Below are 16629 nucleotides of genomic sequence, written 5' to 3'. Positions count from 1 at the left end.
TTAATTTCTTCTAATACCAAATGACAATGTACATGGCACTCTGAGCATGTCATGTTCCACAGGGTCTCTTTTAGCATACAGTATATGGAGGGCATGTGCCCACACTACAGATGTCTGGGACAAATTAATATTACCAAAGAAAAACATGCCAAAGAAATCTGAGTGAAGGTGGGAGCAAAAAGCTTTAAGACACAAGATTAGAAAACAAAAATATGAAAAAAAGCATAAATTTAAACTTACCCGCTTGTTTACACAGACATAATAAATTTCAGCATCATAGAAATAACATAAATACAATATACAACATATATGGCTTAAATCCATCTTCAAAGCCTATGAAGTAGGAGTACAGAGAAAAGAAGAACTAGTTAGATATATCTTCTCATTTGTGTCAAATAGATTCAATAGCATTAGAAAATACACTTTATGTCATATCCTGTATGGAGAGTGGTCACATAAGAGCGTTAAGTATTCTACATCTACATGTACATTGTCTTAATAATTTGCCTTTTTTCCTGTTACATAGCCCTCTTACAGCTACACAGACGTGAAGCCATTCAGTCATCTTTTGTTTTTATTATAGGCTGAATTTTACCAGTGGGAGAACACTACTGGTAAGCGAACTTTATATCCATTATATCTTAAAAGCCCAGGACAAAATTGTTTTCTTTGCCAGCATACCTCAGTCATTACATCTCATAGTTGCAGTATTTAGGAAAGACTGGAAATATGAGACCTGTGGAATAAGCCGGTGTATAATCAAAAGTCGTAATTCTTTCAAAGGTTATGTGAGTTGTACAACAGTTACATCTGAACCCAGAAATAACTCCTGTATTAAGTATAATGACATTCTCGCCTGGATTGGTATCTACAGCCCATAGGTATTGCCAGTTAAGCAGCTGAAAGAAGCAATGAAGTGGAAATCAGCTATTATCCCAATATGATGAGCAAACCAATGTGCAGTCCTTCCTCCCCAAAGTGGTGTGTCAAATGCCTTGGTCACCAGGAGCAGGATTTATTTATTTTACAAGATAGGAGGTGGTAATTGTTACACTACTCAAATATAAAAGTAAATTTTGAACTACTAAATTCTCTTCAGGTAGAGACATTAAGCACTAGAAGACAGAAATTTCCTAAATTATGATTGAGTTTTCAATCTCACCTCTTGACTTTTTAAAGAACCTCTACAAATGGATGCTCTTAATATCTCTGTGCAATTATCAGTCAATATACTACGAAGTGTACTGTGAATTGCAATGCTTAAATTTTGCCTTGCATATATTAGATTCCATATTCTACAGTACATTTAAGTTGATTACCAATCATTACTTCTCATTAATTACAGTAAATTTAGAAAAATTATATGACAAAACTCCTGAAAATAGAACTCAAGTCTTCAAAAAAGGGCAGAGCACTTTTGCTGTGGACACGCTTTACTATAAATAAGACATTTGTTTAATTCATTTATCATGAGTTTAAAAATTATCCACAACTTTCTAAGGCATTTATCTTCAACAGTGTAATCACCATGAGTCATTAGAGCATCTAAATTCTCTGAATGTACCAAATATTTGAAATATTGTTCATAATTTTTTTTTCCTGTCTTTGATATCACAGATAATTATAATCACACATAACTACTGCTCAAACATGAGCAGATAAAAAATGCCATATGATACCAGGGCTTAGGTTTCTTTTTCACTTACAATAACTTCCTTCCTACAACACTTTGTAAAAAAAAAAAAAAAGTTAATACTTTAAACACAAAACATTCTTATTTCTGAATCATCTTTGCTTATAAATTATATGCACTGAAACTACCTAATTCTTCTCTCATTACAGTTTAACACCAAATAACCTCCACAGGTAATAAGATTGTTATGTTCTATAACAGTATTTAATATACATTCATGTATTATATGTAGGTGTAATATATAATTATATTATAGAATTATAATAAATTATTATAATACATTGTTACCTGCTTCCCAGTATAATATTGATTTCTCAGAGTCAGATAAGACTTAGACTTATAGTTTGTAAATACATCCAATGAAGCATTTTTATTCATGTCTCGTTACAAGTGGGGAAAAGAATACCAATCTCTGAAAATATCTTAAAATTGGAAGTATACACTATGCCTCACAATGTAGCAACTGACTGCAAGCTTCTCTCATTAAAAACAAAACAAAAGCAAACAAACAAAACCCAAAACCCACACAAAAGCCCCCAAACAATAACAACAACAAAACATAAACCAACAACAACAAACCAAAAAACCCTCACACAAACAAACTCAACAGCTGAGACTTGAAGACACTTGACAGAAAAATCTAGAAAGTGTGAATTCAGGAAAATAGTAACATTGCCACAGGGAGGCTGGTCATGAGCGATGCTGTTCTGAGTGATGAACCATCTAGCAGTGAGGATCTAAAAGTCATATTAAAGTAGTAAACATGGTATTGCTTGCTTTCTTAAAGTCAACTGGAAAGTTCCAAAGTATCTCCACAATAGCCAAAATTTTGAAAGACTTAAGATAGGTTGGAATAATGACTCTTAGGTGAATGTCTTCATAGGAAGACACCAAGGGTTTTCTATTAAATTCTGAGCTACTTCTTCAATTTCTCCTGTTTCCCTCAGGAGTCTTCTCTACAGTGTCAGTATTACAGAACTACTTGAAAGAGAAGCTAAAATGGTATCTTCCAATCTAACATTGCCATGCAGCTATACCAAAGTTACACTTCACATGTGTATTCACACAACATTCTTTTAGAGCTCATGAAAGCTAGAGCATGGTACCTGAATCTGCCAGGAGCAAAAAGACACATCAACATTTTTGGTTTTGTTTATTTGTTTGTCAAGAGACAAGACAAACCACACATCAAACCATAGGGGTATCTATTCATTACTTTGTCTCAGACGAGAACTCATTTTGGCCTATTATTTTGAAGTTTTCACTGAACCTTAACCAGAATTGAAACCTAACAAGTACTATAGAGGAACTGAAATTCAAAATACTGGTTTGGCTAACCACTGACACCAACTAGCAAGGACCAAATTAAAGAAGGGAACTGTCTGCACCAGCTGGTACCTGCAAGGACACAGTTCATTATAGTCCTGAAGGACAAAAGAGTCCAGGAAGGATGGTCTCTCTTCAAGAAGGTAATCTTAGAGGTGCAGGAGCAGGCTGTGCCCATGTGCCGGAAGGCCAGCTGGTGGGGAAGAAGGCCAGCCTGGCTGAATAGACAGCTGCGGCTGGAACATAGGAATAAAAAGAGAATTTATAACCTTTGAAAGGAGAGGGAGGATACTCAAGAGGAATACAAGAACTCAGTGAGGTTATGCAGGGAGAAGATTAGAAGGGCCAAAGCCCCGCTAGAGCTGAGCCTTGGTCACTTCTGTGAAAGGCAACAAGAATTTTTTCTATAAATATATGAGCAACAAGAGGAGGGCTAAGGAAAATATCCATCCTCTGATGGATGCAGAGGGAAACATAGTGACAGAAGATGAGGGAAAGGCTGAGGTACTAAATGTCTTCTTTGCCTCATTTATAGTCAGAACAGTTGTGCCGCACGTACCCAGCCCCCTGAGCCAGAAGACAGGGATGGGAAGCACAATGAAGCCCCAATAATCCAGGAGGAAATGGTTAGCGACCTGCTACATCACTTGGACACCCACAAGTCTATGGGGCCAGATGGGATATACCCAAGGGTGCTGAGGGACCTGACAGAGGTGATTACTAAGCCATTATCTGTCAGCAATCTTGGTTAATTGGCAAGGTCCCTGTTGACTGCAAGTTGGCTAACATGACACCTACCTACAAGAAGGGCCAGAAGGAGTATCTGGGAAACTATAGACATATCAGTCTGACCTCAGTGCTGGAGAAGGTCAAGGAACAGATATCTTGAGTAACATCACATGGCACATACAAGAGAACCACGTGATCAGGCCCAGTCAATGTGAGTTTATGAAAGGCAGGTCCTGCTTAACCAAACTGATCTCCTTCTACAACAAGATGACGCAACTAGTCAATGAGGGAAAGCCTGTGGACGTTCTGTACTTGTATTTCAGTAAGGCCTTTGACACCGTATCCCACAGCATTCTCCTGGAGAGGCCAGCAGTTCATGGCCTGGATGGGTGTACTCTGCGATGGATGAAGAACTAGCTGGATGGCCGGCCCAAAGAGTTGTGCTGAATGGAGCCAAATCCAGTTGGCAGCCGGTGATGAGTGGTGTTCCCCAGGGCTCAATACTGGGGCCAGTTCTGTTTAATCTCTTTATCAATGATCTGGATGAAGCAATTGAGTGCACCGTCACTAAGGTCAGAGATGACACCGAATTGGGTGGGAGCGCTGACCTGCTGGAAGGTAGGAAGGCCACACAGAAGGTTCTGGACCAGCTGGATCAATGAGCTGAGGCCAACTGTATGAAGTTTAACAAGGCCAAGTGCCAGATCCTGCTCTTTGGTCACAACAATCCCAGGCAGTGCTACAGGCTCAGTTCTTCAAGGAGAAAGCAATTCCCAAATGTAACTCAGCAAATTACAGGACAGTTTTCATCATAGATTTAGTCATATAGGAATCTAAATCTCTTAGTCAAAGCAATGCAGCTTAATTTTTTAGCACTAATCATGTAATTTCTTTAGAATACTGTCAAATAGCTACAAGGTTATGCAAGTTTGTATTAGTATGTCTATTCATGGGCTGGGAATAGCAGACGTGTGCATGCAGTTGTGCTTGCAATATTTGCAAGCTGAACAACGGGAACTGGGTATCTGTGCAGAATCAGCTTTGAAATTTTGTTTGCTCCACACGTTTATTTGTAAATTGCACTGCCTCTCTTCACAAATGTGCCTGATTTTATGTTCCTTCTGATGTTTGTAAAAACAGCTTGCAAAGAATATTAAAAAGCTTGTTCTAATCTGCAAGCCTCTGCCTCATTTCATCTCTGTATCCAGTTCAACACACACGAGGAACACTCTGCTTACACACAAATCAATATAAACTTTTTATTGGTCTGCTACAGGCACAATCTCTAAACAACTTTAAATTAAAGCAATGAACTGACATCAAATTTTAACATTCATTAAGTTATCAATCCTTTTTAATAGAACCATTATCTGCTTTTTATATGGGTAAACTATTTTTACATACTGCTATGTTCTGCCTAGTTTCAGACGGCCAAAGAGACAGGGATTCTGTGTCTTCTTAGGGGACTCTGTTCCGTACCTTAACAGACTCTGTGACAGGAAGATTTTTCTAATCAGTTCTTGACCCAATGCTGAATGTTTTCAATAGACCTTGGATTAAGCTAGTTCACAACTCCTCTGTCTTGGTTTAAACCTTTTGCACAATACAAGCTTGTTTTATTTGCAAAAAAAAAAAAAAAGCCAACAAAACGCAAAACAACAAAAACCCGGAACAAACCAACCAACCAACCAAAAAATCCACACCAAACCGGTTATTGTTTAACAGAACAATATTTGCAAGTTTGGATAAAATTTGGTGAATAGTACCAGCTAAAGAAAAATCTGGAAAAACAAAATGCACACAGTCATAAAACATTTGGAAAAACTCTTGAGCATTTCCCACCACCCCAGAACCCCCAAAGTGCTCCAGAATAACTACCAAAATTGCAGGGGGCAAAAGAGGTGGCAGTAATGCTTTGTTTTTCATAGCCCAAATTATTAAGGCATCATTTGGAATATTCAAGTCTCAGGTCCAAAACACCACGTTTCTTTTGAAGCAGGGCTTTTATGCAAGGAAAGTCTGCTGGTGAATGTATTAACACTAATAGCAGGCACAAGTTTTATAACAGGTGAAGTGGTTGTTGGATTCAAATTTACCCAATCAAATTGTGTCTTGACTACATAAAGGGATGTAGAGAGACAAGAAGCATCAAAAACATTGTTCTCTTTTCTATTCATATTAGGAAAAAAAAGGTATCTGAACAAAAATATCCTGAAACACAGGCACTTAAATGGAAGTATATATATGGAAATAGTCATGCTGACAGAGTCTTCAGGATTAAATTGGCAAGCAAATTAGACATGAGCTTGAAATGCAGCATGACAGCTAGATAGATCAATGTAATTTTTACTACATGGGCAGAAACCTCATATCTATAAGTTAGGCAATACTAGTTGTTTAAAAAGACATTTTGATGTGACGTGGGATTAATTTCTGGGCAGAACAGTACTAGAAAGAGCTGTGGGAAGTACAAGGAAGAGGAGCAAAGATAACTGCAAGTTTGCTGTGGTCAAGACAACTTCAATGTGCCCTACTTCAGGAGCTACAGATAAAAAAGTTAAATATATGTAAATTTACTAACCCACAACAGGTACATGTTGACTCACCTGAGGAACACGATGCCATCCAGAGGGACCTCGACGAGCTTGAGAAGTGGGCCCATGTGAATGTCATGAGGTTCAACAAGGCCAAGTGCAGGGTCCTGCACCCAGGTCAGGGCAACCCCCAGTATCAATACAGGCTGGGGGAGGAAGAGATTGAGAACAGGCCTGTGGAGAAGGACTTGGGGCTACTGGTGGACGAAAACTGGATGTGAGCTGGCAATGTGCAATTGCAGCCCATAAGGCCAACCATATCCTCGGCTGCATCAAAAGGAGCACGGCCAGCAGGCGGAGGGAGGTGATTCTGCCCCTCTGCTCTGCTCTGGTGAGACCCCACCTGCAATTCCGCATCCAGCTCTGGGGCCCTCAGTACAGGACATGGACCTGTTGGAGAGGGACCAGAGGAGGCCACAAAATTAATCAGAGGGCTGGAACAGTTCTGCTGTGAGGACAGGCTAAGAGAGCTGAGGTTGTTCAGCCTGGAGAAGGGTCCAGGGAGACCTTATTGCGGCCTTTCCATACTTAAAAGAGGCCTGTAAGAAAGATGGGGACAGGCTTTTTAGCAGGGCCTGTAGTGACAAGACAAGGGGTGGTGGTTTTAAATTAGAAGAGGGGAGATTCAGGCTGGACATAAGGAAGAAATTGTTACAATGACGGTGTTAAAACAGTTTGTCCAGAGAAGTGGTAGATGACCCATCCCTGGAGACATTCAGGGCCAGGCTGGATGGGGCTCTGAGCAACCTGATCTAGTTGAAGATCTCCCTGCTCATTGCAGGCGGGTTGGACTAGTGGCCTTGAAAAGTCCCTTCCAACTCAAACTATTCTACAATTCTATGGTTCTGTTATGTACTGGTTGTAGGCTCTTAGTCAACTGAACAATGAAGTTAACTGTATAAGCCTTATTTTGCCCCTCATTTCTACACAAACCCATAGTGCCAAATTTCATGTATTATCATTATTATCATTTGGAAAAAAAAATGAACATACTTATGCTCTGTAGTTGTGAGTTCTATTATCTCGATTTTTTAGATGAAGAAGTGAGAAATGTAACTTCATGGGCTAAAGGACTTGCCTAGAGTCAGGCAGGAGGTTTGTGATGCACTCTACACAATCACAAAATTTTCCTGTAAATATGCAGTACACTGACTGCAACGAAAAACAGAGTTTCAAAGCTGCTGCACTTTGCTTATACAAAGGACCTGAGAAGACCCAGGCAGATTACCCGACATAGTGTGTCAAAAAGTCATCTAGATGTGACTTCCGTCATATAAGTACTTTCACGGGAGAAAACAAAAGTAGTTAAAGCTCATGAAAGACATAAAAAAAATAGTATTGCTCTTTAAAACTAGGTAACATTGAATTATAATAATGGCATGAGTTTTTTAACAATGAACCCAATCAGGCATTTAAAAAGAGGCAGATATTTGATGAATTTTCTGTCTCTTGAGGACTTCTGAATAAGACAAACTGTAGTCAAACACAAGTGAAAGGAGTAAATTGATGAAATTCTATGGCAGATGCCATAAGAAGGCAAACTACATGATCTAATGGCCACTGCTGACCACAAAATTGTTTAGTGCAGGTTCACAGAAAACAGTTTAAGTCCAATCATTCTTTCCATTCACAGAGAGGCAGGGCTTGGGTCAAGATGACATGGCACAAACACAAATAAGAATTAGTATACTCAGTATCCCAGGGATTAAGTAAAATTGTCTAAATGTTTAAAACATATTTTTTCATCTAATGAAACCAAACTTTTTTAGCTGACAGTAGATTCCTTTTCTTATCCAGTAATTATTAAAGATCATAAAGATATACTTACAATTTATGGGTGTTGAAGTAATTTGGCCGTTTTACAACGCACCCGAGGCATGCAGATATATCTTTACAGTCACACACCCTGAACTGTGTGAGCACCTGGCTGTGCTTGTTATAGACTGAGGGTTAAGAAAGTACTTTCCAAGTTACTGTAACTTACATAGAAGAAGTAGAAAATATGTTTCAAAAGGTTTTAAATTGTTTAAAAAATAGATGTAAACAAAGCTGAATTCTAGGATTGACACAATTGTTGAGAAATTAATAAGTTTATTTGGCTATTTGATTAATATTTCCAGTTGGGTTTTTTTTTTTTCTCCCTCAATTAAACAGAAAGGTGATACTATTTCATTTAGTCTCCATAAGAAAGTATTACATCCAGTTTAAAGGAAATCCTAGTATATCTTAGGACACATGAAGGAAAATATGAATAAAATACTCTCCAGCGAGTGAAAGTATAATTACCCATCAACATTCCACAAAACTTCAACGACCATTTTACTTGACTTATTATATACAGAGTAGGAAAAGATCCCCACTTGTCTAACGAAATATTTCTATTTCCCCTCCCAATATGGCCGTGTCAGGTCCTGGCAAGAAAACACGTGAGGCAAGACAATGAATTTTGATTGACACAACTTAAAGACAGAAAAATATGGGGTCTGCTGAGAGGAGAGTCCAGCTCAGACACCCTGAACAACAGTGCTGGAGAGTCACTGCCTGAGTCACACACAGCACTGCCGAGCCTGAAAGAAAATACTTCCACTATTTCTTAATTTCCTCCAATAAGTGAAGTCTCAGAACTAGGTAAGAGACAGCTGGTTTTTCTTCCTTAAAACATTAACTTTAAAAGTGTCAACTGTGACCATTCCAGGAGATACAGCAAATTTTAAAATATACAGTAGGGAAATACTCTGGAAACACACAACAGAGCAGCAAAAATATGAAAAGGTTTGTTGTTTATGTTTTACTTTAAAAAGAATCTTAAAAGATTCCACGTGTCATTCTTTAAAAACATAGACTAGACTTTTCTACATAATCCTGAAGCTTATAACATATTCCTTGCCGTTCCCACCATCTCTTTTCTGCTTTTGCAATCAGTATAAATATATTGTTTATATATTTATTAAGATTTTTTTTTAAAGTATTTTGAGGATAGCAAAGTGAGCTGTCATACATCATTTCTGCTGGGTTCCTGTAATGGTCCTGAATTCCTCAAAATTGAAATCAGCTCTGTGAATGTAAAAGACATAAACAGTCGGCCCTGATGACTAAAAAAGGCGAATGAGGTAACAGTAATGCCGGTGAAGCTGTTTGTCTCCAATGTACCATAAATAGTGAAGTGAAATTAAAATTTTTCAATCAACATCAGTTATGCACATGCATGCACGCACACGCGCGCATATGAAAAAAACTGCCTGATGAGAAGCAGACAGGATCAGAAGTTCAAGCAGAGGTTTTTCCAAAAAAAAAAAAATTGTTGGGATTTTTTATGTTTTTGTTGTTGTTCCTATATTGTGGGATATCCTAGCTGCAGGAAACAATGGATTGGAGTACAGACTTCCTTAATTTCCTGCAAACTTCACCCATGTAGAAGTCACTTTTCTCTGTAATATATCTAGTCCTACCGAAGCTTCTTCCACTACACTTATATTAAATGATCAAAAAGAGATAGCATGTATCACTAACAGCTATAGCTGCACCCTGTATTGAAATGTACTGATCAAACACATAGATACTTCACTGTTATTTCCACAACTGTAACTGCTCTTCCCCATACATGGAAAAATAGGTATAGATACATATAAACATACATAATAAAAAGGAATACACATTTAAAATAGTAAATAGAGTTTTTCCAAGAACATCCTTCCCTTAGAAATCAGATTTTTTTTCCACTATTAATTAAGATCTGAAAAACTGCACACAATGAGTAAGATGAGACACAGAGAATGATTTGTCCAAGACAAGGAAGAAATCTATGGCACAGCAAGAAGTCCTATTAGATTTCTTGCCTCTTAGTCTTGTTCCTTAAAACCATTCCTCTAAGAGATTGATCACAATTAGTCTCCATGGAACCACAACGCCATTTAATGAATCATACAACAGGAAAAGCCTATCTCCAAAAAAAAAAAAATTCTTTCCTGTTTCAGTAGTATATTTGTAATGCACAGTGACAGGAGAAGACCGGAAAAAGGGACATTTCTCCTGAGTCAGTTGATTAATTAACATAGATTGCCTGAATTCAGTCCAAGAAATCTATGCCAAGGAGGAATCCTGTACTGACTTTCCTAACTGAGTTTGGAGCAGTCCCCCAAACACATTCTCTCAAGACCACAGAAGGAAATCATGAACCAGGTATGAAAATGGCCTTTCTGAGCAATACCAACATCCTTGATGCAGATCCTGAGCCAAAGGACAGAAATAGTGTTTATCAGCTCAGGAAATGGGGATGAGGAGAATGCACGATATAAACATTATCAATACTAGGAATAGTCGTTTTGTCTGAAAGAGGTGTTTTACACAATTTTTGCAGTTACATTGTCTCCTGTTTGATGAGAGATGATTCTGAAGCGTCGGCTTATATCCAAATCCTCAGTTCACTAAGGTTTAGATGGGGTCAGAAATGAGGTTTATTTCACAGAGGTTCCTGCTAGTTAATAAATTCTACAAAGGTTGGTTTGTTAGGGGCAGCTGAATGCATTGTGTGTTTTTTGAAATAAAAAACAAACAAACAAACAAAAAGAAAACAACCAACCAACCAAAAATAATAATTAAAAAACCCAAACAAAACACCACACCAAACCCAACCAAATAAAACCCCACAAACAAGCACACAAACTAAACATATTACAAACACTTTTTTGACTAAAAAAAAAATCTACTGGCAACTTTTAGAAGTCAACATTAGATACTAGATAACACAGAAGTTGAAAGTATTATTATTCCAGTTTCTTAAACCATATAAAATAGATGAGAATGGAAAAGGTTTGGGCAAGACTGCATTGCATCCAAAAGCTTTCTCTACATAACCAGTGTGGGTTTGTATCCACCATGCTCCAGATTGAAACAGAATAAATTACCCAGTGGCTCCCAGAAACCCACATGCTACCGCTCTTCAGAAAAGTCCATTACCCTCTCACAAAGTAGTTCAAGACTAACCCAGCTGCTAAAGCTTCTTGAAATTTCGTCCCCTCACTTAACTGTATTGTGTCTCTGCCATCCAGCATCACCCACAATCTGCTACTCTATAAAACATCTCTCCCCTGTCACTTTTTGCCCTCAGAAGTACTTTCTGTGCTCTACATTTCCAGTTTTCTTAAAACTCTGTCATTTCTCCTCCAGATCTCTATGGGAAGGGCTAAGTGCAACAGAGTTGAGTGAGAAGATACTGAGATTAATCACAGAATAAGAACATAAACTAAACTGCTAAGGACCTCGGGAAGTCTCAAGTCCAAGCTTCTGCTCAAATCAGGGTCAGGTCTGGGGTCACATCAGGTTGCTCATGGCTTTGTCTAGTTGGACAGGTCTTGGAAAGCTGCAAGAACAGAGCCTGCACAACCTCTCTGGCCAAGCCGTTCCACAGCATGGCTTTTGTCGTGATGAAAATGACTTTCCCAATATCTAGTCTGAATCTCTCTTGTCTCTCATCCTCCCACCATGCAGTGCTGTGAAGAGTATGGTTCTTCCCATTGATAACCTCCCTGTAGGTGCTGGGGGGCTGCTGCCAGCCCCCCCAAAGCTTCTGCTTCCCCAGGATGAACCAGCCCCTGTTTCTTAGCCTCTCCAGCTGAGGTTCTGCAGCTCCTGATCATCTTTGGAGCCCTGCCCCAAACTAAAGACGATTAAGCTGACTTCAGATATGGAGCCAGAAGATATTCATCAGTATAGTCCTGCAACCAGAGGGACCAGTCCTGTGAAGAATGAGTGCAGTGCAGTGTCAGGCCTTTGGGACTCAAGCAAGGATCTCTCACAGTATTGCACCTTCTATATACATGGTATGTCAAGTGTGTCTATATGTATAAGAAAAATCAGCTCTAGAATAACTTCATGACATGAATATGCTGAATGGTATATGTGAAACATTATCGTAATGAAATCACTCAAATACTACAGAACCCCATTTTTCTTTAAAATGGTCTTACAATCTTTTATACAGTCATTCTTAGTCAGACACGATGAACTCCCTTTTTCACATCGATTCATGAATCTAAGATATCTTTGCACAGTATATGTGCAAAGACATTTTTCAATGAATACTTAAAGCAAGAGATATAAAAATACAGGGTCTGCATCACATCTCTCCTACCATCAATATGCTTTTTGAAATGGAGAAAAAATTGAAATACGTTTTTTATAATGCAACTGCTCTCACTCCAGTTTTACCAGTACCTTACAATGTGCTTATCAGAACACATTATATGTCAGGCTGGGAATTATTAAAAAAGGCAAGGAGAAAACCATTGACCAGGTGTGGAAAGAACCAAATTCAATAACCATATCGAAAGATACTTAAGCAAAGGAGGGGCATGAATCACCAAGTCCAACATTTAAAAAGTAGCCTACATTAAATTCAGTGGCAAAATCCCTCACAATTTCAATATGCAATATCTATCAATATCTACAAAGCCAGGACTCATATACAGATTTGAATCCACTCTCAAATTGGGGACATGCCTGGAACATGACTACTCCAAACCAATGTGTTAGACACAGAGGCCAACCGTGATACTTGTAGCTGAAATCTGCCAGCACACTCTCGCTCAGGAAATGCATGTCACTGCACTCACAACTTTACTTGGCAGCACAAGTCCGACCTCTGTCAAGAGCCTCAAGTGTGATGTCCAACTCAATTACTAAAAGGCACATTAAAATCTGGCTTATATGGTTAAGAAGTAATAGTCACCCATTTTTATTTTGGGATCAGAGTATCTCCAGTCTCTTTAAGGAGAGACATTTTTAGTCTATTCCGTTTCAACACTCACATTAATATCTTAATTAAGCAATCTTGAGCCAAAAACTGAGAGCTTAGTAAGGTTGTTCTTTACCAAGTATAATATATTCAAACATAATGACATTGAAAAAAAAAATTGCTGCTGTTTTAAATAGTCATTGGGAAACAGTTTTGTTACTGGACATCTTCTCTGCACACTCTTCCATGTACTCTTCAGATATATGCCTGACTGGGACAATTCCAGGGTACTTCCACTACCTACCATCAACAGTGTCCAAACTCACTTTTGCCCTTGCATTCTGGGATAGAGTATCACACTGTCTTTCCAGTGATATCAATAGGTCCATTCTGCTCATACTGAATGACTGTCCTTCACCCCTTCCTCCCCCGTCTCTCCCCTCCTTATCCTCCCATGCCAGAAAAGGAAGGAATTCTCCTTTTCCTGCTCAAATATCCAATAATCATTTCAGCCATCTGCTTCAATACAAGAAACTCTTCATAGAAGTCCATCTAAATGGCAATCCATTAGAGATTAAGATGATTTATTTTGGTTTAGTGCAGTGTCACTGTTTTAATAAAATAAAAAATAACTATGGATTTGGGAAGTACTATGGCTTACCTATGTAAAAACTCACTCTCTTGCCAATACATTCTATCACTGCTGACAGACATTAGAACATTCCTTTCATCTCCTTCCTCTTCTTGCAGTTTAACTTATCCCCTTAAGGAGTATTTGCTTTCTCTAAGATAGATTATACATTGTATGCAACGTGAAAACCTTGCACACTTTCTCTACCATCTGCAAGGCTTTTCTGCCCACTTCTTTAAAAATAATTAAATCAAAACCCTTATTAGACTTTTCATTTTGGGTAAATAAACTAGGATTACTCTTCTGTTAGAAACTAGAACAAAAGGATTACTATTTCCAGATATGTACATCTAAATTAAAGAAGCATTTTTGAATACAATCAACCAAGCATCCAAGCAGAGGGACCAAATGTGGAATGCAAACTGAGATAAAGAACAAATATGAAACATACACATACACACACACAACACCCCCTCTATTCATGCAGAAAACATGATCTAATATGGGATTGATTTCTTTCAAATAACTCTTTCTGCATCCCAGTGTGATTCCAGGATGTGCAAATTAAGATAAATTTTATGGGTCAAATTCTTCTTACCACTACATGTGCTCAAGTCAACCGAAATTGATGACAACTGGATGCTGTGTCAGAGGATGGAATTTGGCACAGAAAATCACAACGTAAGGAGAAGATGTTATAAAAATAAAAATGACATGGTGCTTTGAATGAAGGAGGAAACAATTCTTAATGTGGCCTGGGAGAGAGAAAAGCATAGAGAAGCAGAAAAAGTTGACCCAATAGCTAGTAGATTTTTAGATAAGGCTCAGTTGTCAAAACAGAGCCAACTGCAAGGATCTGAATGAGAATTTTCATAATGGCTCTGGCTCTAGATGAACCTAACCCCATTCCATAACTAACTCTAATGGAAACAAAGCTACATCAGCTCCAAGTCCTGATCCACTTAGAGCTTAAAAGAGGAGAGATTAGTTTATTACTGTTGTATTCTTTGGAAATCCAAAATAGTTATTTAAGACTTCATCATTTCAGAGCTTCATGTCTAATCTCATTAAACAAAATAGTGTGATGAAACCTTCAGTATGAACTACTCTTTTTTTTTTTTTCCCAACAGAAATGTCCCTAAAAGAAGCCTGTGCAACTTGCAAAATAGACCTAAATCAAAACCAGATTCACATATTCATGCATATGATTTAGCAGTAATATTTCTAGCAGTGGGAGTTTGCAAATATTATCAAATCCATGTTCATGTTTTATGACAACTGACCGATGAAAACCAGAAGCTATTCTGACACACATTTTAACCCATTTTTCTGCTACCGGAATGAATATGAGCATAATGTCTTCCTGGTTAAATTTTTGTTCATTTGAGTGAAATGTGAAGATGTGTCATGTCCTCAGCTGAGTTTAAGAACTACTCAGGACACCATGTAGCATTTAATTTCAAGCTTCATTTGGAAAAAAAAATTAAATGTCTAACCTGGAACAGCTATCCTCCCAGCCGTTGGGTGATTCATTTCCATCACAAGGCCATTGTGCAGCACCTAGGAAAAAAAAAAAACTATATAATAAAAAAAATACATATAATCAGTTCCCAAACTCAAGAGGAAAAGAGAAATATATATTACCATGTTCTTTCGCAGAAAATCTGAAAATACAGGGAGCTACAATTAAAGTATTTTATTAGACATGTAAAATTAAAGCCCTGATATTTGACAAGACTCTATTTTATGCATCTAAATAAATGCTGCAGTAAGACTTCACAAGTCTAATATATCTTTAAGCTCTTATATCCAACATCAAACGTAAGAAACAGAGCTACAAGCATGTCATGCTTTCAACCACCACCAACTAGTACTGACATGGTATAAGAATTAAAACCTTCGCCCACTTTCACTTTTAATCTGCTATATGTATTGAAAGCCTGCACAAAATTCATGCTCTGGTGTGTTTTTTTTTTCACTGTTACTCAGTTGCTTTTGAGCTTGTGATGGTTCACACTATGAAATACTGTCTTAGCAGTTCTTGCAAACATTCAGGAAAGATGCCATGATTTTGACAATATTTCTCTTCTTTCAAGTGTGTATGTCATGCTTCAGCTCCATGTATGTATGTATGGGATAACAGACACCACAATTTCCAGTTCCTTGTTACTAACCTCAACTAGAAGACAATACATGATATCAAAACTCTCAAGTAACAGAGAAAAATAAATTTATAATAGCAAACTCACCGTATTGTTAATGGAACTCTGCATCCAAAGCGAATAAGTAATCTTTGTAATTCCCATACCTATTATTCTGCTAATGTTCTAACACTGTTATCTTAACCACATAATCAGAATTCTTAAAAATTATTTATTATTGAAGCATCCTCTACAAAGAAAAACCCTCACGTTAACCAATTATTTTCATATTTTCATGTTTGTAACAACAAATATGAAATAAAATTGAGTGCCTTGCTAAATGCAGCAGCTATAAAAATGAAAAATGGCCAAAGACTGTTAAGTGATCATGTAATACATCTACCTGTTCACCTTGCACCATGAACAACACTAGCAATCTTGACTATTAATGACAGGTGTTGGCCTAATTATTCTTGAAAATTTCCAGTTAACAAGGTGACAATTTTCTTATGTAGTCTGCACCATACTCCCTGTTTTTAATTATTAGAAATTTTTCTCCTAATACATAATCTAAATATCTTTGTTTTGTGATAGACATCTTTATTCTTGTCTTTTCCCCAACTGGACACAAAATACCGATCACTAGCATCTTTATAACATTCTTTTAAGTACTGGAAGATTGTAATCACATCCTCCCTCAGTCTGCTCTTTTCTAGACTAAACAAAAGTAATTCCTTTAGCCATTCTTTCCAGGTCAAATTTTGTGAACCTTTTATCTGTGT

At 37.7% G+C, this 16629-nt stretch overlaps 1 protein-coding gene across 1 annotated transcript in view; it reads right to left on the bottom strand.

Annotated features, from left to right (window-relative positions):
* Window positions 1–16629, bottom strand: part of SUGCT (succinyl-CoA:glutarate-CoA transferase) — a gene marked incomplete at both ends in the record, with an annotated part of 360317 nt that overhangs the window by 43901 nt on the left and 299787 nt on the right. Inside the window, one exon of the mRNA XM_080338492.1 lies at window positions 15203–15266. Within this exon, the coding sequence (XP_080194618.1) occupies window positions 15203–15266 (64 nt within the window). The remainder of the gene's footprint in view (window positions 1–15202; window positions 15267–16629) is intronic.

Source organism: Nesoenas mayeri, assembly GCF_963082525.1.
Source record: "Nesoenas mayeri genome assembly, chromosome: 2".
NCBI classification, from domain to species: Eukaryota; Metazoa; Chordata; class Aves; order Columbiformes; family Columbidae; genus Nesoenas; species Nesoenas mayeri.
Note: the sequence above shows the minus strand (reverse complement) of the source record. Positions and strands in the feature narration are given on the sequence as shown.